General features: G+C 47.4%; 1 protein-coding gene, 1 long non-coding RNA gene and 1 pseudogene across 3 annotated transcripts; 2 read left to right on the top strand and 1 right to left on the bottom strand.

Moving 5' to 3' along the window:
• Positions 1 to 269: 269 nt before the first annotated feature.
• LOC148890883 (uncharacterized) lies at positions 270 to 3,601 on the bottom strand. The gene is made up of 2 exons (XR_016116646.1): positions 2,585 to 3,601; positions 270 to 962 (listed from the first exon to the last, which is right to left on the bottom strand). It is a non-coding gene; the product is annotated as an uncharacterized LOC148890883 (long non-coding RNA).
• A 9,750-nt stretch (positions 3,602 to 13,351) lies between these two features.
• LOC148890882 (syntaxin-6-like) lies at positions 13,352 to 15,108 on the top strand. The gene is made up of 3 exons (XM_089010710.1): positions 13,352 to 13,386; positions 14,100 to 14,281; positions 14,957 to 15,108. Exons 1-3 carry the CDS (start codon positions 13,352 to 13,354, stop codon positions 15,106 to 15,108), a joined length of 369 nt encoding a protein of 122 aa, XP_088866836.1.
• A 7-nt stretch (positions 15,109 to 15,115) lies between these two features.
• Positions 15,116 to 22,464, top strand: LOC148890881 (syntaxin-6-like; annotated as a pseudogene). Its single transcript, XR_016116694.1, has 4 exons — positions 15,116 to 15,393; positions 15,484 to 15,590; positions 15,678 to 15,776; positions 19,744 to 22,464. The product of XR_016116694.1 is annotated as a syntaxin-6-like (transcript).
• Positions 22,465 to 23,066: the final 602 nt, after the last annotated feature.

The raw sequence follows: 23,066 nt of genomic DNA, 5'->3' as shown, positions 1-23,066 counted from the left end.
TGCGATTAGTTGTCTTATTGTGTTTCAAGTTGTGAAAAATGGGGCAGGCAACTTTATGGCCGGAGAGGCAACTTTTCAGAGTTGTCCGCCCTGCTGTCTGCTAACTTTTTGTCATGAGTTTCAGACACTGTTATACAGGAATAAATAATTCATTATGCATTCAATCATCATGAACACATCTGTTTATGCCTCCCCCAGCGCCGGTGGTCAGAATGGCAGCTTCACCGTGACTGATGGAAGGATCAACAAGATGCATGCTGGTGACACAGTGGAAATCTAAGCAGTGCGCAGCTCTTCCAGACGGATGTAAGTAGGGGCATGGCCTCAAAAACTTTATATTTGTTGTATTACGTTCACCCTGTCTACTTGTGTTATAGTGTTGCAATGCATAAATATTCTTTGGTCTCTTCCCAGGTTGCTGCTCCACCCCCACCCAAAATCATCACCACCACCACCAACCACAAAATCCTAATCCATCTAATCTCCCCTTCGAATCATCAAAATCCTTTATCATTAATCTCACTACTACCTCCCATAGCTAAAACATAACACTAGTACGTGACCCAAACCTTGCTAACCGTTAAATTCATTCTAATCCTGTTTTGACTCCATAATCCCTAAATCCTCCACATAACCTCTAATCACACAAGGCCGCTACACCTGGAGGCACAACCAGGTCCTGAAGAGGACGATTGGGAGATGTGGAGTGACATTGGCCAGCAATTGGTTTTCCCAGTGGAGATTGCAGCCACCACCCTGCCTGCGAGGCTGCCGGCAGGGCTGACGTCGCTACCCGTTGGTCGCCAATCTGATAGGGACGACCGGCACCTGTGCAGGTGCAGGCGGGGCCGACAGCGCCCCCCGTTGGTCGCCAACCAGATCATGACAGACACTCTGTCAGGTCCCGCAGCTTTCTTGATCTTCTGCTGCTTGAAGAGCCGTTTCACGTCCAGTTCGTGGATCTGTAGGGCAGAGGGCGGAGATACGGTAGTTTCTGGTAATGGTGGGCATATGGGGTAAATAAGGGTGTCCTTTTCAAATCGGCAAAAGAATGTATTTAGCTCATCACCCATACCATTGTTGTACACTGCTTGGGGTGATGGTAAACGATTATTTGTTATTGCTTTCAGGCCATACCACACCGATGCAGAGTCGTTAGCGGAGAACTGTTTGTTAAGCATCTCTGCATAACTTTTCTTTGCGATGGTAATTTTCTTTGTCAGTCTGTTTCGGGCGAGTTTGTAAAGTGCTCGCTCGCTGTTTCTAAATGCAGACTCTTTCTCTTTCCCAAACTGCCTGAGTTTGGGAGTGAACCATGGCTTGTTGTTGTTCATGGGTGTCAAAGTCAAGGCCCAGGGGCCAAATCCGGCCTGCCATGTCATTTTTTTCGGCCCGTGAAAGCAAATCAAACTTGTGAAATTCCATGATGTTTGCTAAAATCCTAACCAAAATTTCATATTTTGGGATGTAAACCACAATAAAGTCATTATTCTTGACTTCAGATTTCAAAACTAGTTATTCATTAATTTGTTGTGCGCTCTGTATGTAATATGTGGAGGGGATTAAACATTCTAATGCACAGGTGTCAAAGTCAAGGCACGCAGGCCAAATCCGGCCCGCCACATCAATTTTTTTCGGCCCGCGAAAGCAAATCAAATGTATGAAATTCCATGATGCTTGCTAAATTCTTAACCAAAATGTCATATTTTTGGATATAAACCACAATAACAGTCATTATTCTTGACTTCAGATTTGATAACTAGTTATTCATTCATTTGTTGTGTGCTCTATATGTAATATGTGGATCGGATTAAACATTCTAATGGCTTCCCCAAATTCATAACGGCCCTCGGGAGGAAACCATACCTAGAATGAGGCCCGCGGCAAAAAATGACTTTGACACCCCTGTTCTAATGGCTTCCCCAAATACATAACGGCCCTCGAGAGGAAACCATAACTACAATGTGGCCCGCGGCAAAAAATGACTTTAACACACCTGTTGTTGAATGAGCGGAAGGACTTTAATAATAATAATACATTTCATTTATAAACGCCTTTCAAAACTCTCAAGGTCACTTTGTTGGTACACACGTCCTCACAGAAACTAATGGATGATGTTACAGCGTCTGTGTCTTCATGCAATGTGCCCGTTGACGTTTCAAAGACCCTCCAATCAGTGCAGGCTAAGCATTCTTGTAGCGCTAACTTTGCTTCATCTGTCCATTTTTTAACTGTCTTGACTACCGGTTTTACACATTTTAGTTTCTGTCTCTATGTGGGAATTAAGTGGAATAAATAGTGGTCAGAAAGACCCTATGCTATACAGATCGGTATGCTCCTTTGAGTGCTGTGTAACAGTAATCTAGAATGTTTCCTTCTCTGGTGAAACAGTCAAAATGCTGCTTATATTTGGGAAGTTCACGGTTAATACGCGTTTGATTAAAATCACCCAAAATGATCAGGGGTGACTCTGGATGTTTTAGTTCGAGTTTGTTTACATGGTCCGCGAGTGTTTGTATACACGCGTTAGCATTAGCTCGTGGCGCAATGTACACGGCAACGAGAATAAAGGAAGCGAACTCACGTGGCGAGTAGAATGGCTTGCAGTTGAGAGACAGCGATTCCAAGCCAGGGCTGCAGTGTGCGTCGAGCATCGTGACATCGGTGCACCATTCTTCGTTGATGTAGAAGCATAGTCCACCGCCTTTGGATTTCCCCGATTGCTCCGTGTCACGGTCGGCCCGAAGGAGACGGAATCCGGGTAGGTGTAGAGCGGAATCCGGGTGGCGGTCACTGAGCCAGGTCTCAGTGAAGCACAGCGCAGCAGAACGTGCAAATGTTTTATAGTTTTTTTGTGAGAAGAAGTAGTTCGTCCATCTTGTTTGGTCGTGATCGTAGATTAGCGAGATGGATCAATGGGAGCGGCGTTCGAAATCCACGCTGCCGTAGCTTGACGAGCACGCCGGTTCGCTTCCCCCTCCGACGCCGGCGTCTCAAATCTCCGTACAGAGCTGCTGCGCCGCTGGCGAGCAGCCCCGAAAAACCTTGTGGATTTTAGTGTAATCGAAAACCATTTGTTCATAGTGGCAAGTCTTTGGGACGCAGTACAATGTGGAGCAACGTGAGGAATACGTCGATCGCAATCTACTGGTCGATCGCGGAGGTAGTACTGGTCGATCGTAGTGTGACAGTAACAAAAACATTGGTCAGTCTATCAAACGTCCTGTCACTTCATTGACATACAGGGCAACCATTCAGATGACAACTAAATTCTGACCTTTAGGTCGCCGTGCATGCGTAAACAACGGCGCTAAACGCAGCAAAATTTACAAGCTAGTCAGCGAATTACCTCAGATTTTAAGCCCTTGCTAAAACATATGGTTTTCAAAATGAGTGAGAAAGCTTGACCAAGTAAGGGGGCAAAACATATTACTTTCATACGGAATGGGAACATGTGGAGCGGCATTTTCGGACTGTTCATGGAAAATACGACATTGACTTCCCGCCGAAAAGCCAGCTAAGAAAGAGAACGGTGGACGAACTAAAATCCCAGTTGTCCGGACAGCAGTCATTTTTCACTCAACATACTTCAAAAGTGAAAGCCGCCACCAAAGCATCGTTCCGGGTGAGTCACGCCATCGTTTATTAATCGATATATGTTAAGGAATTATATAAAAAGTTATATGTTAATAAAATATATGGACAATTATCTTGGTATTAATGTTATGAAACAAAGTTCAAAAGTCAAGAGTTTAATCTTACAATATCACTGAATAATTACTATGTGTTCCTTAAAATTATATAGCAACTAGACTTTCAAACAATCAGAGCTTGATTACTGGTATACAAACATTCTGGAAGTAATATAATCTTCCCTGCTCTCATTTCTTGGCTTCCCTTCAAGGTACCAACAGGATCGTCACCTACCATCGGGTATGATACCTGTTTGGACTTTACTCGATGCCTTCCTGACAACGTCTTCGGTCCATCAATATCATTCACTCAGGTAATGACACCATTGATATTCCAAGCTTTAGTTAGCGAACTGAATGTTTGGTTAGCTATATGAGGTAAACAATATGAACGGTTATAAAGTTCAGGACACTAGCCTTCTTCCTTTAGTCCAAGTAACTTAAAGTCGAAATGTTAACATCGAATACAGCAATTTCAACAACAAGGGTTATGTTATACAATTTTCGGTGCCTCATCAAAACCTTCACTCAGGACACAAAGTAGCGAATACCTAATCAAATGATGGATATTATAGAGCAATTAAACCAGAGGTGCGAAGAGATTCAGTCTATGATTATAGAAAAAAACATGCTAATAAGCCTTGAGAACAAAAAACATCTTTCATGAAAAATTCAATCTATCAACCATACTAAGACAAAATCTCGTAAAATCATACTCATACTTTCCTAATACAATGAACAACATCAAACATCATGAGCCATTAAATTATAATCAATTATCCAAAAACATATATAAATACCATTGCAATCAATTCATGAACTCAATGAATTAATCGAAGATGCAAACGAAAGGTATGCTTATCGATCTCTACTTCATTTCTTCGAAGAATGATCAAAAGCTATCCTCAACTGTTCCCTCTAAGGGATTACTTCCATAAACAAAAACAAGACATCGATCTTGCTCCACTGCCTCATAATTTCCAGACTGACAAAAGCCCTCGAATTCAAATCTTCATGAATGACATATTGCCACAAATGAGACCAGACTAGTTTGCTAAAACGCATTACGTCAAAACAGCTTATTGGCTACTATAAGTTCAGAGTTTGGCTAAAAACTTTAAAGTCTGCATGATTTGGCGAGATGATCTTGAAGTGCTAGGATGGCAAGGATGGAGTCGTGATAGGCCTGTTGGAGATGGATCGATTGATCAGATTACCTATGTGCCATAGGCTTCTGGAAACACATGAATTTGTCTGATTGATTTCTGAATCTTAAAAGCTTTATCATGTTTACTTTATTCTGTTTACATCTTCCTATATGAACTTTGAATCTGAATCAACTTTAAATTTGTTTCCCCTGTTTCACTTGCACTATGCAAGTCTTGCAATCCTTTCATCAATAGATAGATGTGGAAACATCCAGGTTTAGAATGACCATGCATAATACATGTTCTCTGATTCGATACTCTCGTTCAATTCAGTGAGCTGATATACAGTTCAGCTCTTTGCTATTTATGAAGATACCAAAAGTTACAGTTGCAGGATAGCCGGTAAATCCTTTTTAACATTGAAATGTAAAGTCATCCTAGTGTGAAGTTCGACAGCGGAACTCTCAATATAATTAAAGGTACGTCCCATGTTTTGCAGTTCAAAGTGCATATTACTCTGGTAATATGCATAAGATAGTGATGAATAAGCAGCAGATAAGCTCGTTGAAATGCACCAAGACTGAAGGCTTATATGACGTGGTAAAAGACAAATACAGATGACAACAGAATTATAATGTAAGTTGGTAAGTGATGTATTCTGGGTAGATGAGTACTGAAATGAGTGTGCATGAATAGAGTGTCTTAGTCAAAGTAGTAGTTTTCAAAAACTAAAGGGGGAGTGGGCTCGATAGAATGAGCTGATAGACGTAAATGAGCAGACTGTGATAATGTAGCTGATCTCAGATGCTGAGGGCAACGGCTGCAGGCTGGGATAGTCTCGGACTGTCCTGTTGTGCAGACTATCTGTCTGCATGCTGCGTCAGCTGAGGTGCCAGCTGTACGGATGGAAGTGACGTGGACGTGGTCTCGTTGAATGCGAGGGTGGGAAATGTTGAGAAATGAACAGTTCACACGAGCGGATAGCTGCGTAGACAGGTTCATCGTCAGTGTCAGTTGGTAGTGGTGAAGGTAGCGGATTGCAGCTGAAGTCTGCGGTCTGCACTGCGTTTGTACTAGTCTTAACCGTGGTCCTTCGGAGTACTCCCTAGTCGTCAGTGAACGAATTGCGTCCAGCATACTGTATGCTTGCGATGATGTACACAGCGGGTGCATTCCCAGCGCTGTACAGCGTGACACGCTGCGCGATATTTTACCCTGGCTAAGTGGTAGGGTGGTCAGCCACTGAGCATCTGTTGTAGTCTCCGGCTTTTGTACAAGCGGGTCCCGTCGACCAGGCGCTATGTCTATAACTGCGGTACCCAAACCCCTGCCTCAGCATCCAGCATCCCACGTTCGGATGCCACTGCACTGTGCCCGAGTGTCAGTCTCGACAGAATATACGACCAAAGATCTTGTGTGACGCAGCGAGTTCAGCCGCACGTGCTGCCGTCTGGGAATCGGAGGGTGTGCCCCCAGGACGATGGCACATTCCGAGTTCCTCGCGATTGGCGGGACGTTCCCTTGGCCGGTACCACCCAATCCGCGACCCGCAGTCCGACCCGCCAGCGAGGCGAAGCCGGCCTGTGCGATGTTGCACGTCGCGCGAAGTGATCTACAGCGTTCGCAGACTGACTGCGGACGGCAACCGATGCTTGTACACGTTGGCCGCGGAGCTGCTCCAGATGCGATCCGAGTCCGCTTCCAGTTACGCCAGTACCCGGTGCCTCACGGTGGAGCGGCAGGACGCCGCTCGTCGCGGGGTACGTCGCCGGAAATGGCGCTGCGCGCCAGCGGTCGACGACCGCGTCGCTGCGGGGCAGCTCGGCGCGGCGCATTCCAGCATGCTCCGGCACTTGAGTTTCCGTCACCGCACGCTGGCACGCGGCACGCCGAGCGGCGGAGTCTCGCTTTCCAGCCAGCTGGGGCCCGGCCTTCCGCTGGGGACCGTGGCGTGATGCGCGAGGGTGCCGGGCGCGGGACTGCCGGGCCAGTTGGGAGCGGTCCACTCGACTCGGATTATTGGGGGTGGATCACGACCCCCGGCTGTAAGTCGCCCGGAAGACAGTCGTGTTCCGCGGTCTGTCCACGTACGCACGGCGGTAGTCCGGGCGTATCGTCGGGACTCGCCTTAGGTGAAGCCTCGGCTTAGGCTCGGTGGCCCGACGTGCCCTCGTCGCCTCCGGATCGCCTTAGCGGTGGTCGTGGCAGCGCTACTCGTCGCGCGCGGGACCGCCAGGCTTACCGACCGAACCGCCTCATTCTGCGCATACGGAACGCTTTCGTCTCGCTTTCACGCTGGGTACCCGTGCACGGCCGGCTCGGGACACATGGGCGACTTAGCCTGGCGGCCCCGGGGACGACAGCACCCTGGCAGCGTACGTTGCACGACGGGTCGTGCTCCCGTACCACTGACAGATACAAGACCCGCCCATTTACCCGCCCTACGGAGCAGCGACTCAGCGAATGCGTCCTGTCGTTACAGCCCGACCCAAAGCAGCCATGGACCGCCACGCTGTTCGCCGCCGTCTTCACGCTTACCCGCGGTTCCAGCAGATGACTCTTCGTTCGCGGTTCGGATATAGCCTAGCCGGTCCTTAACTCCGCCCTATCGCCGTCGGCTACGGCCAGATACTACGAAACCCGTTCGCTTATAGGTCCGTGGCCTCAGCGCTACGGGACCGGGTTACCTTGGCAAAGGGGATATAATGCGCCATTCGCCCTGATTCGCTGACATCTGGTACGAACTTTCTCCTGCCCGCGGGTCAGACTCCCATCTAGGAGGTTCGTGGAAAGATGAGCTTTTACAGACGTCCCTCAGCCTCGCAGCGCCTGTCATCTACCGCACGCCGCGATGCAGCCGAAGATCAACGTTGGGCCCGACGCTCCCATCGTACTCACGTCCGCCGCAACCAGCCGCCGACATCGACTCACGCCTGCGGCCGCATCCTTCGCTGGCCTCAACTCATGACGGCCGCTTTAGGGCGCAAGAGGCAGCGGCCCGCTCACACGCGCGCATCCCGAACCCCTCTCGCACTAGCCGGACCATTCACTCGACCCCCCAGGCCGCCAGCCCAGAGACCCGCCTGCTTGGGAGGGGCCTGATCAAGGCATGGCAGGCCCAGCTCCGGTCCAGCGTGGTCTCGACCTTGCCCGCTGGTCCCAGGGCCAAGTGTACGTGCTTGCGGCAGATGGACTGCCCGCGAGTTGGTAGGAGCCGCTCGAGACGTGGGCCTTGCGCCGTCCGTTCAGCTCCACGGCAACCTCGCCGTACGCCACTCCGGCCGGCCCAGAAAGGATTCAACCCCTCCCTCCCTCTGTCGGCAGACCGGGAACAATGGACGGTTCTGATCACAAGACCGAGCTTCGAACCCACGGCTCGTCCGCAATTCGGGGCCCATGGGTCAATGTGGTCCACGGATCATCACGGACCGCCCCGCGACTCGTCGGCAGCTCCTCCCTCCATCGCCGCCGTCGGGTCAGGGCACGCAGCCCGAGCTCCCGCCCAGCCAGGCCAGCGCCGGTGAGTACACGCCTCGCTCCCCATCCTCTCAGGCGCATCCCAAGCACCGGCTTCTTCGCCTGTCGCTACCGATGCGCCATGGCGGCCCAGCGAGCTCTCGCCGTGCGGATTCCCCACTGACATTCCGCAGCCGCCACTGGTCGAGGTTCCCATACGGCCCCCTCCGGCCGGGCAAAGCGGGCCGGCCCGGCCCCGTGCCTTCCTTCCCCGGCTTCCACCCCCTAGTTCCCACCAAAAGAAACGGGGGCTCCCGGGGACCCCGGGGGCCGGGTTTTGGGCAACCCGGGGCCCCAGGGAGGGGGGGGGCCCCATCCCCCGCCTGTAATAAAATTTTTAAAAATTAAGTGCCAAATTTCCAGGTATTTATTGTCTAAATCAATTGTTTCATGATTCTGATGTTAAGTTCAATGCTGTATTTCATCTATTGCTGTATATGACATGCACTTGACTTTGATCATGAATACTTTGACTAAAGTTATAATAAGCTATATTAAATGTATATTAGTATTAAGTTACTTTCACTTGATATCTAATTTAAACATATTTATATTTTACAGACAGTGTATTGTCGGTGTTAAATAGCTGCATGTTCGGCGTCTACTTCCGCCTATCGTCAAAGTGTACACTCTCAAACATGTCAGGTATTTGAACACCACAATACACTGTTTGTAAAATAAGAATCTAAAGTTTTAAAATCTATTACTTGATAAAATCATGAACGATTTGAACGAAAATGATACTATAAACTGGGTTTCATAGAGGTCTTTTCTATGTTTTGGATTGTGTGTTGCAGGTAATAATTGTTTCATTTCGTTTTTATTGAACAATATTTAGTTTCTTGTGTCGTGTTTCATTTGCCCGTGAGTGTCCGTGGCGGGTTGAACTGCGCGCCAGCCATTACAAGCGCACCGCGTGTTCTGCAGAGTCTCCGCCCATCATGCGTTCAGGGACATCTTGTAAATAACAGTGAACTTGTGTTGTATTCTCTTTTTCTGTAAATAACCACTATACGATCACACGTTGTTAATTCTGTTTTGTTATCTACAATGTTTTGCATTTGAGAACAATCTCGAGGAGATTCAGGTTAATCACAAGACGAAACCCATGCGACTTCACCCATCCCTTCTGCCATACTGTGTTGCAGAAATAAAAGAAATAAAAAGACACATCCACACGTCTCGTCTTCATTAATACGGCAGCATCGTGGAGATGAAGACAGTCACTGTTGTGACACCCGTCACATTTGCACATCAATTGTTGAGCTCAATAATAATAATAATAATAATAATAATAATAATAATAATAATAATAATAATTGGATTGGATTTGCCTTTATTAGTCTCGGAGTGGAGAAATTTACATTTCACAGCAGCAAAGTGATAAAAGGAATGAAAGTAGAAAAAAAATATACATGAGTTGCTGGAAAGGCAGCCACTCTCGCGGCGCCGTCTTGAAGTCAAAAGAACAACAAAAAAACTACATAACAAATAATGACAACACAAAGACACAGACAGTCATTCATTCTTTAGCAATAATACTACTAATAATACGTAATAATGCATAATAATAATAATAATAATAATAATTGGATTGGATTGGATATGCCTTTATTAGTCTCACAGTGGAGAAATAATAATAATAATAATAATATAAAAATAATAATCATAAAAATAATAATAATAATTATTATTATTATAAATCATCATTATAAATAATAATAATAATAATATCATCATCATCATTAATAATAATAATAATAATAATAATAATAATAATAAATGATTATAAATCATCATCATTATTATAAATCATAATAATAATAATTAAAATAATCAATAATAATAATCATAATAATAAATAATCATAAATCATCATCATCATCATAATCATAATAATACATTACATTTTAAGCTCTCAAGGACACTTTACACACACTTTACAGTCATAGACAAGCGTGGGTCAAGCCAAGAATCGAGTTCTTGCCATTTTTCAGGGCCCTTGAAATAGCGATTGTCAGTCGGCGCCGACGGGTTAAATTGCTTTGTACTTAGTTGATCATTGATTGAAGTGTTTTTCAACCACAGCGCTGCCCACCAATGGAACCCAACAAGGTAAGAACCGAAAGCAGACACCAAAGAAAACGAAATACACATGTCCAATCTTTTCGTCACGCATCGCAATTGAATTCCGTCGATCTGAATGAATGGAGGACTTTTGACTCATTTCTATCGGTGTCTGTTACACACAAATGCAGCCAAAAGAAATAGAGCGATTGATCACACACAATTTCAAAGTACATCATTGACGTGGATTCACTTCATCTCGGAAAGTTTGTGACAGGTTAAAAAGTACCTTATTTAATATTTTGGTTACAGGGAAAGCAAATTGCAAATGGTAAACATCTAAAATGTTTATTTAAACAAGGAACACCTGCTTCGTTTAACGTTTCGTGTCGGACCGATTTACATTGTTGGACAGGAAGTTGTTGTGCGCATTACCTTTTTATTGCCCCTGGGCATTCAAAGTAAACCACCACGTACATCACTGCTTGTCTTGTGTTTGTTTTCTTATTCCAAAACACTATCTCCCTTACCACAGTGGACAGCGCAACAAGTACACCTAACAGCGACCAGGTTTGCTTTTCGTTGCTTCGGTTTCATGACGTTCAGGGACGTTTTGATCTGATCTGAAACAATGTAACACAAAACAAGAATGGTGATTCAATGCAATAATGGATGTTGAGATACATGTTTGTTTTTTCTTTGAATATTGTGCCAGCCCACACCGTCGAATCAGCAGCGGTCAAAGTACATCAAATGACAATACAGGTGGTATTCAACAATGGATTAAGACGCTTCCCGCCCATTCAATTGGGAGCAAGGCGCGTCATCGCCCTCCGGTGGACACACCGTGCCATCGCATCCTGTCGAACCAACGGCTGTCAAACAAAGTCAGTTGACAAGTTCAACAATGGATTGATTCGCTGCCTGTCGATTCAACAGCGGTGAAGTGACGTTATCACCCTCTGCAGGCCATCTCACCCTGTCGAACCAACAGCTGTGAAAGTCAGTTGACAAAGTTCAACAATGGATTGATTGGCTTTTGCTGCCTGTCTGTGTGTTCACTGTGGATTTCTGGCCGTGTGGGCCCGCAGCAGCCACATCAAAGGCATTGAACAATTTGGGCCTTCTTTTAATATTCAACCTTGTGTTAACCTTCAATCAAATGATGCTTTGTTTTGCCATTTTACTTTGTTAGGTGTATTTAACATTGAAGTCAAATTTCAGTATTTTATTGAAATTGTTATTTAAAGTCATTATTGCAGCGACTGCAGAGTTTTTACAGAACATTTTCGTTCCCCGTGGTGTCATTTTTAATTTTTAAAGCTTATAAGGGTCAAGCCGAAAGGAAAAGATGATGATGCATTGTTGCTATTATATTATAATCCTGAATATTTCGGTCCACATGTTCAGGTTCTTGAACATAAATAAAAGGCTACTTTAGCCTTTACTATTAAACTATTCTTTTTCAATTAACAAAACACCATATTGCAGTAAAATTAAGATGATTTGTAATTATACGGTGAGTGTATAGGAGATGCTAGTTGTTTATGGAGGTGACGTCACGAATCACGCGATTTTTCTTGCTGGTAGGCAAAAGCAACAATGGCGAGTATGGACAAAGCGAACTACTGTCGCATGAAATCTGAACAATGCTCCCATTATGTGCGAAAACTACCGTTAGAAGTCCGAGAGCGATACTTTGAGAAGCTAGGATATCGTGACCGTACTTGTAACTTGCCGGATCCTTTCAATATGAAGAATGGATGGGTTGACGATTCATCATTGTGGCCGGACATTACTTTCACCGATATTTATTTTGACCTCGTCGATACTCCCAGACAGTTCACTCACGATAGTTTGAAGGCATATGAGTCCCTCAAAGCTTATGAATACATAGAAAGTGGACACGTGTATCCAGTGTTTTATTACAACGTTGAACAGTCGCCGTATTGTTTTTGAAGACAAAGTTGTCGTGTATGTTGTACATTTTGAATCATATTTAATCATTACAACATTTGAAAGGGAACATACTATGTCAGTTGTGGTAAGTCATTAAACTAACTTGGGATGCAAATTTGAAAGAGCGCAGCACATTGTCATAATATTGTCAAACGGAGGCACAAGATTAATTCTCATAGTTGTACTTAGAATCTTAAAGTTTTTAACACGCTCGATGGCTTTTTCTACATGAATCCCCTTCTTCTTGATCAATGTTACTGGTACAGTAAGATAGTCCCAGGAGAATTGAGGCAGCGTTGTTCCTTTCTTGCTGGATCCTTGCTGCCGTCTGCTTGTCATCTTCCCGACGCTGTGCTCGCTGATCCCTTTTCTTTGAATTATCAGGAGTTAACATGGATAAAGTTTTATACAACCACACGCGATATCACCATTGTACTAAAATGCGAAGATTCATTCATCTAAACCGAAAATGAAACATAAGCTTACAATACAATGAAAGCACTCGCTAACAACTGTTGTATTGGTAGGCTTTCTGCCTACCGGAAGTTAGCGGCCGATCACGTGATCATAACAAATGACGACACACTAGCATCTCCTATAGGTATGTATTAGCTGGCTAGCTAGCTTTCTATCCATTTGAGTCATTCCGGGTTGAGTGGAAGCTGCGCGTGTGGCTGTCGCCGCCCACCCACAGAAAAAAGTATCCTGTGACCTTGAGCGCTATGAAAGGCGCTTAGAAATGAAATGTATTATTATTATTGATTTGGTGTACTGCACCTGCACTTGTATCCAATAGATGGCGCCGGCTTTATTTTCCCGTCAATCTCCAATGACGTGTTCAAGCTTTTCCCACTGCGGAAGCAGTCGCTGATGTCAACAAACCGAAAGAAAGAATGAGGCCTTCACAGGTGGACCTTCGTGAAGGCTTCCGCACAAGCGATGGAGTGAAGCGGAAGCGGAGGCCGCAACATGTCCATGGAAGATCCCTTCTTCGTCGTCAAAGGGTCAGAAAAGCTCACCGCTTCCAAGCTGTTAGTTAGCTTGCGACCGCATGCGGGCGCGAAGCGTGCGAGAAGTGAGCGAGTCCCGGCAGCAGCTCAGGCGCCGACCCGTTCGAGCGAATTCTCCAATCAACCAATTATCGACGCCTAATGACAGACGAGCTCTCGCGAGAACGGAACGGACGAAGCGATAGCTGTTACTCTGGTCGTCAATCAAACCATTCATTGAGAAAAGGATGGGAGGAGAAAAATGGAGCCAGATTATTCCCAATTCGCGGTTCTTAACTACATCTGCCGTTGTCTAATCAGTGGACGTAATTATGCGTGAATGTGACATTCGCGCACACGCAGGTCTGAAAGGTTCAGGAGGTGAAAGGCCATCAGTCCTCCGTCGTCCATGAGGTGGCAAGGTTGCGGACTCCAACCAATGGAAATTAGCTAGCCACCTTGCGTTTTTATTTTCAAACAGGAAATGAAAACATTGAAAAGAAGCTACTATCGGGCCGGGAAAGTTACTTGCTACGAATTCAAAGAAGCAATTTGTTCGGTGGGGAGGAAGGCAAACAATTCCCGTGGCTTCCAGTCCAAAGAAAAGGAAGGCGTCCTGCATCCAGCGTCAGCGGACGGCGCGCGGCGAGGCGAGAGCGAGCGGGCGGGCCGTGCCGTGCCCACGGGACGGCCCACTCGCTTCAAAATGGTCGCTTGCGTGTCCCCAGTGAGGTGCAGAAGGCGCTGAGCGGCGCTCGGAGCCTCCGTGGCAGACGGAGCCGCTTGCTGCTGGAAGGGGCGGCGGCCTCCAAGGAGGAGCTGGACTGGACAACCAACGAGCTGAGGAACGCTCTGCGCTCCATCCAGTGGGACCTGGAAAACCTCCGCGAGACCATCAATATTCTTTCTGGCGGGCCTTCAAACGGCCGCCGGGGCTGTCGGCCTTTCATTGGCTTTGGCTCACTTTTTCACGCCCCCTCTGCAAAAACAAAGTGCTTGTCCATCTCTGCATTTCCTAATGCGACGCCCTTTCAAATGGATAGTGCAGAAAATGGAGCGTTCCGTCACGTCTGGCAGACAACTGGAAGAAATGAGCAAGCTTCTTTCGCCCGCCAGGAGTTGTACAAGGCGGCCAACAACCGGCCGGCGGTGGGCAACAAGAGGACATTCATGGCCGGCCGAGTGGCCGGCTGGCCATTTAGCCCATTTGGTGAGCTAACGCGACAGCTATCTATTTGCCATTTATTAGCTGGCTAGCTACCTAGCTATCTGATTATTAGCGTTATAGCTATCAAGCTGGCTAGATATTAGCTATATACCTGGCTAGCTAGCTGGCTAGCCACTTAACTAGCAAGCTATTGGCTATCTATTAGCGAGCGAGCGAGCGAGCTAGCTTTTTATCTATTTGAGTTCCTTCCAGGTTGAGTGAACGCTGGCTGGCGCGTGTGGCTCACTGCTGCTGCTCAGCCACAGAAAAACTTCATCCTTGAGAGTTTTGAAAGGCGCTTAGAAATGAAATGGATTGTGATGATGATGAAAAGAAAAAGAGCGCTGCGTCATTTGCCGCAAGGCGCTTGGTCCTTAGCGGTTGTCCAACGCATCGTGGAGTCCAATCCAAAGAAGTTCAACCTGGATGGCGCCGAGCTGGCCAAAAGGAAAGCCTTCATCAGCGACACCCGACGCGCCATCGAGGTAGGCGGCTCAATGCGAGTCTCGCGCGCGCCAGACTGGCATTGAGGCGCTCGCCGTGCGGGTGGCTTTTCCCTCATAGGTCAGGAAATGAAGGTGCGCGTGTCGGGCGGTGTGGCCGTGGCTTCCGTGGACGGAGCAAAGCAACAGGTCCTCCGTCGCCTTCTGTCCAAAATGCAAAATGTCCGCGTGTGCGCCGATGCCGCAAGAGTGCCATCTGTGCGCAGGCGCCGCCGGGCGCCGCCGCCCCCACGTGATCATTTGGGCCTACCGCAGCGCCGGCTACGCGACGCCAACTCGGACTTGATGGAGGAGCAGCAGCTTCAGCAACGGGTTGGCCAAGATGCACGGAGTGGGGGGGGGGGGGGCGCTAGCTTTGCTTTGCTAATGCTGCTTGCTTGCTTGCGACCTCCCTCCCGTCAGCTGATGGCAGAGGGGCAGGACGAGCAGCTGCAGCTGGTGTTGGGAACCATCGGCGTCTTGAAGAAACTGTCGGAGAGGATGGGCCTGTAGTTGGACCAGCAAGCCGAGTAAGATTGCCGCCCTCCACCCCGACAGTCGTGACGGTGGCGGAGTTTGCGTAAGCTCGGCTTCCTGGTTTGCGTTCCGGCGGACAGCATGCTGGACGACTTTGGCCAGGAGATGGACAGCACCCACTCCAGGCTGGACAACGTGATGAAGAAAGTGGCCAAAGTGTCCCACATGACCAACGCTAGGTGGGTGGGCGGACTCGTTAGCTGCCGCTGAGGAGAACTTGTGGAGGCCTTCTGAAAAGGCCTTTGGCTTTTCTGTTCTGCTGGACTTTTGACACCTGTCAATCACACTTTGACTTGTGCGTAATAACACCACGGGCTCGCTTGCGTATTTGTTGCAGTGTTTAGATTTGTTTGGGGAAGCTTTTCTTTTTTTCTTTCTTTCTTTCTTTCTTTCTTTCTTTCTTTCTTTCTTTCTTTCTTTCTTTCCTTCCATCATGGTGAAAGTTGGTTTCTTTTTTGACATTTTCATCCCGTAGATGCCCTCAAACAAGTCTCATCAAAATGCTCTTCTCATTGTTGTTTTAGAAAGTATTCAAAGTCAAAGTCAAAGTCAGCTTTATTGTCAAATATGCTAATATGCATGACATACAGCACAGATGAAATTAATGTCCTCTTGGACCCAGCGTGCAAGACATGCAAGGCACTTATAACGTGGCTAAAAAAGACATACAATTGACAACAGACAATACATGTAATTTCTGTATGTAAAGTGAGGTAGTGTCGTATGGAAAGTGAGGCAGTGACGTTTGTAAAGTGAGGAAGTGACGTATATAAAGTGACGTAATGTAGTAATGCAAAACCGAACAACAAGAAAGGGTTGAAGTGAGGTCTTCCAGAAAAAATGAGAAAGAAGAAAAAAATAGAGTTCAGGGTGATCGTACAGCATGTAGCGTGTACTCAGAGTTCGGTGAGTGTGGCAGTGGGAAGGGGCAGGCTGGGCAGGGCTGGGAGGGAGTTGAGTCTCCGGACTGCCTGGTGGCAGAAACTGTCCTTGAGCCTGCTGGTCTTGGCTCGGAGACTCCGTAGTCTCCGACCCGATGGCAGCAGGCTGAAGAGGCTGTGGGAGGGGTGTGTGGGATCACCAACGATCCGGATGGCTCTGCGGGTGAGGCGGGTGTTGTAGATGTCCTGAAGGGGGGGGGAGAGAGACACCGATGATCTTCTCAGCTGTCCTCACGATGCGCTGCAGAGTCTTACGGCAGGACACGGTGCAGGCGCCGTACCACACTGTCAGGATGCTCTCTATGGTACCGCGGTAGAAGGAGGTCGTGATGGGGGTCGGGGCTCCAACTCTTTTGAGCTTGCGGAGGAAGTACAGGCGCTGGTGGGATCTCTTGGCCATTGATGATGCCGTGTTGTGGCTCCAGGACAGGTCTTCGGATATGTGCACTCCCAGAAACTTGGTGCTGCTCACTCTCTCCACTACAGCACCGTCGATGGTTAGTGGAGCATGCTGGGGGCGCACTCTCCTGAAGTCCACAACAATCTCCTTCGTCTTCTCCACATTCAGACGAAGATTGTTGTCCTTGCACCACGTGGCCAGGCGGCTGACCTCGTCCCTGTAGGCTGTCTCCTCGTCGTTGTTGATGAGGCCCACCACAGTTGTGTCATCCGCAAACTTTATGAAGAGGTTGGAGCTGGGTGATGATGGTGAGCAGTCGTGCGTGAGCAGAGTGAAGAGGAGGGGGCTCAGCACACACCCCTGGGGGGCCCCTGTGTTCAGCGTGATGGTGCTGGAAGTGTTGTCGCCAACTCTGACTGCCTGTGGTCTCCCCGTCAGGAAGTCCAGCAGCCAGTTGCACAGGGAGGTGCTGATCCCCAGTTTGCTCAGTTTATCGGTGAGTTGTTGGGGGATGATTGTGTTGAATGCTGAGCTGAAGTCGATGAACAGCATTCTGACGTAGGAGTCTCTGGTCTCCAGGTGGGTGAGCGCTGTGTGGAGAGCAGTGGAGATGGCATCATCGGTCGAGCGGTTGGGCCGATATGCAAATTGGAAGGGGTCATGGTTGGGGGGGAGGGCAGCCTTGATGTGGTTCATAACTAGCCGCTCGAAGCACTTCATGAGGATGGGAGTGAGTGCGACCGGGCAGTAGTCATTGTGGCAGGTGGGGGACGACTTCTTCGGGACCGGGATAATGGTGGTGGCTTTGAGGCACGTGGGCACAACAGCCTGGCTCAGAGAGGTGTTGAAGATGTCCGTGAAGACATCTGTGAGCTCCACAGCGCAGTCTCTCAGAACACGGCCAGGAATGCCGTCGGGACCCGGGGCTTTTCGTGCGTTGGTCCCTCTGAGGGATCGCCTCACACTGTCCTGTCAGTGTCAGCACCTGTTCGCCGGGAGGTGGTGGGGTCTTCTGTGCTGGAGTGCTGTTGTCTGCCTCGAAGCGGGCGAAGAAGTCGTTCAGCTGGTTCAGCAGAGTGGTGGAGTTCTCGCAGGTCTGTGGAGTGGGCTTGTAGTCTGTGATGGTCTGTATCCCACGCCACAGGTTCCTGGTGTCTCTGCTGTCTTTGAAGTGGTTGGCGATCCTCCTGGAGTGCTGTCTCTTGGCCATCCTGATGCCACGTGACAGGTTGGCCCTGGCTGTCCTCAGGCCCAGCTCATCGCCAGCTTTGTAGGCAGCGTTCCGAGCCCTGAGGAGCCTGTGGACTTCACCCGTCAGCCATGGCTTCTGGTTGGCCAGGATGGTGACAGATCTGGTGACAGTCACGTCATCCATGCACTTCCTCATGTAGGAGGTAACAGAGTCTGTGTACTCTTGGAGGTCGGTGTTGTTGTTGTAGGTGGCCGCTTGTCTGAACATGTTCCAGTCAGTGTTGGAGAAGCAGTCTTTGAGTGTCTCTGACGACCCATCAGGCCACACCCTTATCTGCTTCTTGACTGGTTTGACGACTTTGACAAGTGGCCTGTATGCGGGCATTAACATGATAGTGGAGTGGTCCGAAGCTCCTAGGTGGGGGAGGGGGTAGGCTTTGTAGGCTCCTTTGTGTGTGGTGAAAACATTGTCCAGAATGTTGTTACCTCTCGTCGGAAAGTTAATGTGTCCATGGAGATGTGGAAAAACACTTTTCGGGTTGGCATGGTTGAAATCGCCAGCCAGGATAAGGAAAGCATCTGGGTGGGCTGTCTGTTGCTCGCTGATGTGCTGGTAGAGTTCATTCAATGCCGCGCTCCTGTTGTTAATTGAGCTTGGGGGGATGTAAACTGCTACCAGCAGTATGGCACTAAATTCCCTCGGCAGGTAGAATGGCCGACATTTTATGACCATAAGTTCCATCAGTGGCGAACAGTGTTTGCATACCACAACAGCGTTGCGGCACCAGGCATCACTGATGTAAACACAGAGTCCCCCGCCGCGAGTCTTCCCCCCTCGACGAGCGCTCTGTCTGCCCGGAAGCTAGTTAGCTGGGCTAGCTGGATGGCACTGTCCGGTATGCTGTCGGTCAGCCATGTTTCCACAAACACAAAGGCACAACACTCACCCACGGTCTTGGAAATTGAGCGGAGAAGTCTGATGTAGTCCATTTTATTGTCCAGCGAGCGCACGTTAGCCAGCGTGATGGTAGGAATGCAAGGCCGGTGCCTAATGCGAATACCTCCACGCTTTCCCCTCTTTTGTTTCCTCATACAGCGCTTGTGGCGCCTCCACTCTGGGTTGGGTGCAGGAGTGGGGGTCGGTGGAAGAGTGGGGCTCAATGGACGAGCCGACTCCCTGAGCAATCCATGCTTGCGTAGCACTTCTGCTTCAGCTGGTTTAGGTTTTAAAAATGAACTGCCGATGTCGAGCAGAACCTCACGGGAGTAGGTACACCTCGGGTGTAGCGAGGCCAACGGAGACGGACATTTGCACGAGTAAGACAAACACAATAAACACGAAAAAAACAATTTGCCGGGAGAGAGAGGAGCCGCTGCGTGTGCACGCGCCGCCATCTTGGAAAAATACATTCACCTTTTCTTTGGACGTTCAACAGTCCAAACTGTGAACGTTAGAAGGGATCAATCATAAGATGAATGTTCACATTAAATACCATCAACGTTCATTCATGATGAACTAACCGAGCTGTGATGCAATGGACACAAAAGCACCTTTTTTCCATCCCTTTTTTTAGCATGTGCGTCTTCTCACGTGCGTCTCCTCTGGGCTGGCAGGGCGCCGCGACTCCTCTTTGGCTTTTCTGCTTCCTTTTCTCCTCCTCCTCCTTCAAGGCCACGCTTCTCCTTGTCCGCTCGGACATCTTGAGCCAGGAGGAGGAGATCAAAGGTTGTTTGTGGTGGTGCCGGCCGGGCTTGTGGCGTCACCGGTGCGCACCGCAGCTTGGATGTCTTTCAAGTCCTTGATCTCCTTGATGTGTGTCGCACCCTGACGCACATCACACGCTTGAAAATGGTATAAAAGGAGCTGTCGCGGGACAGAGAGAATCAGACTCATCTTAGAATCAGATCCAGACACACACAGCTCGCAGAGACCTGCTCAGCATCGCACGGAGTTTCACAGCACGACTTGCTCGACTCCACGTCACGATCAAGCTCTGCGCGTCACCTGCCTGGGAGATCTGACAACAAACCTACTTACAAATAAAGAGAACCATCAAACTCTTCAGGCTCATCTGGTACCTTCATGGTGCGTCGCAGGCTCGTCCCGTTCCGGCTCCGGTTCTTCTTTGGGCTCCTCCTCCAAGCAGTTTGCCTGGACCAAAAAGGTTCATCCATCGCTACATTGTTGCAATCACACTGTCGTGAAAAATAGCACTTTATTTTCATCACATTCATAATAATAATAATAATAATAACAGTGTTTGAAATAGCGTCTGGGCGGTGGCCCGAGGCATGCAACTTTTACGTTGGGCGTACAACTTTCAAAACTCTCATTTTTGCCTTAAAGGACAACCGACGTCTCCGGACAAGTTGTACCCATAATTTGTAAAATGACTTCAAAGGACTTCTACTGAGCGTATTTCACAAAGATTCCACCGCATATAGCTATATTTTACGTTTTAAGACTCGCGCTGAGTATTCAGGAAGTCTTGTTTTTGAGTTGGTGACGAGTCCTCACGTCACGTCACTGAAGCAACGCCCCTGAACGAAAAAAGACACATTGTAGCAGTCCTTCCATCACGTCAATGTATTTTGCTGTACTTGTTTGGTCTGAAAACCTCGTGTTGCACCAAAAAGCCGCCAGAAGAGGGCGACCAAGCGTCATGGAAGGAATTTATCAGCCTGGAGAAACGGGCTGATTAATTCCTCACAGGAGTTTGGACGCCATTTTCTGCCTCTATTTGGGTGAGACATTCACCCACACATTCCCCCCCCGCCCGTTTGCCTCAAAATGACACGGAATAAATTCTTTAATCGATTGCAAACATGTATGCTTTCCTCTTCAGAACTATTTGAATAATATTCATAACTGGATGTGTAACAAGAAAGCATATTATCCGAATCTGAAGCCATTGTTTTGATTCTGGAGCAATGCAAGACGTCTTGGCGTGACGTCACGAACTGGGGGCGGAACTTTCTGAAAATACTCAATTTTTTTGCAGATTTTGGACACTTTAAGTCATCTTTATTGGTGTTTTGCATTTGGCTAAAAATATCAGCCTGCGTGTTTTGGGTATTTTAGATGCTATAAAACGTTTTTCTGATGTCAGTTAGGAAAGGAAAAAGTGATGTCGGTTGTCCTTTAAAGTATTTATCGGTTTGAAATAAGTCGGAATTTTGTGTTGCCAAAGGACTCTGTCGTTTTTCAGAAATTCCTGCAATGTAAGGTACTGCTACTGCTCTCCTTTTAGTATCTTCAGAATTTGTGCTTTCATTCCCTCTTCTTTCCTTTTGACATTTGTTAAATAAAGGACCACCGAGGGTAACCACAGTTTGTGAGTGCTCTCCTGACATGTTTTGACTCGATTAACAATGCACTTCTAAGATTATATTGGCAAAATGAGTTGTCATTTATCACTAATAAAGTAACTTATACTTCGAACTTTGTTACTTAATAATTCAAATCAGGTAATCAATCAAATAATGTATTTACTAGTTCATTGTGCATGGGGTAAATCTGTTTCTTTTGTTTTTGCATTCATGTTCAGTTTAGTTTGTTGGAGATCGATGTGTTAATGTATATTGGCGAGGCAAACATCAGTGTCTTTAACCAGTCAACAGAACACTGTCACCAATAAAATAAGGGTCATCTACTCCACTTGCCCAGTGACAGCTTCTTGGGATCGCAACCTCTTTCCGGAAGTCCATTTTTTTTCCAGTTCTGTTTGAACGACCTTTTGCCAATCGTTTTGTTTTTGCCAATTTGTTGTTGTTGCTAATTCCTTTTGACAGGCCGGCGTTCCCCGTTTGTTTTCTTCTTGTTCAGATGAGAACAACCAAGTCAGTTGTCAATCAACGTCGCGCGAGGAATAGTCACTTCTTCGTGTAAGGAAGGCGGGAGGAGTCCAGTGGCCTTTTCGGGATCGGAGATTGATTTGAAATATGGCATTATTCGTAGTCTTATGTGTAAAAATACAGTAGAGTGCATTTCTTCTTCATTTCCTTTCGGCTTTTACCCCCAAGGGGTCGCCACAGCGAATTAGTGTCATACATCTTCAGAATTTTGATTCGCATGTTTGTTTTGGCCAAGCTTTTACGTCGTCGGATGCCCTTCCTGACACCACCCTCTCTATCCATCCGGGCTTGGGACCGGCACAAGAATACACTGGTTTATGTCCCCTAGTGGCTACAGAACAAGCAAGTCGTGCATTCCTGTATGTATTCCTGTTGCAACACAAAGAGAAGGAAAACATGCAAGCACACGTACCACACACTACTGATGTATCGTTCTCGAACGAACTGGCTCTTTGGCCGGATCTCTGAAGTGAACGAAGAGAGCCGTTTCCGAACAAGGAGCCGCAAATGGGAGCCGACGTTTTTTTGTCCTCTATTCCCCACTCCCAGTCTTCGGTTAAAGCCGCAAGTGATTGGTGGATATCCGTGGTAGGGGAAGGAGGGGAGAATTACAGACACACGCAGCAGTGAGGAGAAGGGGGCAGGGGGGGGGCGTTAGGGTAGACAGGTGGACAAATGTTCTCGCATTATGCTGTTATTATTATTCAATTATGATATTTTTTACTGGTAGGTGTGATAGCATTATTGGTATGAAAAGCAAATGAGTGACAGCTGATCATCAAACCAGAGTAACCACAGGGAAAGTCAAAGATAGTGAATGGTCTATGTGCACACATAAATCAAGCCATACAATATTTGATATAGTGTAATTATAATAATTAATATATCATAATATAGTGTACAATTATACCATTAATGCTATAAATAACCGAAATATAATGCCTTTCATTAGTTTTTGGTGAAAAGAAGCACCATTTTTTATATGAGTAATTCGTTTTTCACAGAATTTTACATCAGAATCAGAATACCTTTATTCGTCCCACAATGGGGAAATTTGCATGATATTTTTTTGTAGTAAGTTA

The sequence above is a fragment of the Hippocampus bargibanti genome, linkage group LG12, assembly GCF_051943395.1.
Source record: "Hippocampus bargibanti isolate YZ-2025 linkage group LG12, ASM5194339v1, whole genome shotgun sequence".
Classification (NCBI taxonomy): domain Eukaryota; kingdom Metazoa; phylum Chordata; class Actinopteri; order Syngnathiformes; family Syngnathidae; genus Hippocampus; species Hippocampus bargibanti.
The sequence above is the reverse complement of the archived record's forward strand: the minus strand, read 5'-3'. Positions and strand labels throughout refer to the sequence as shown.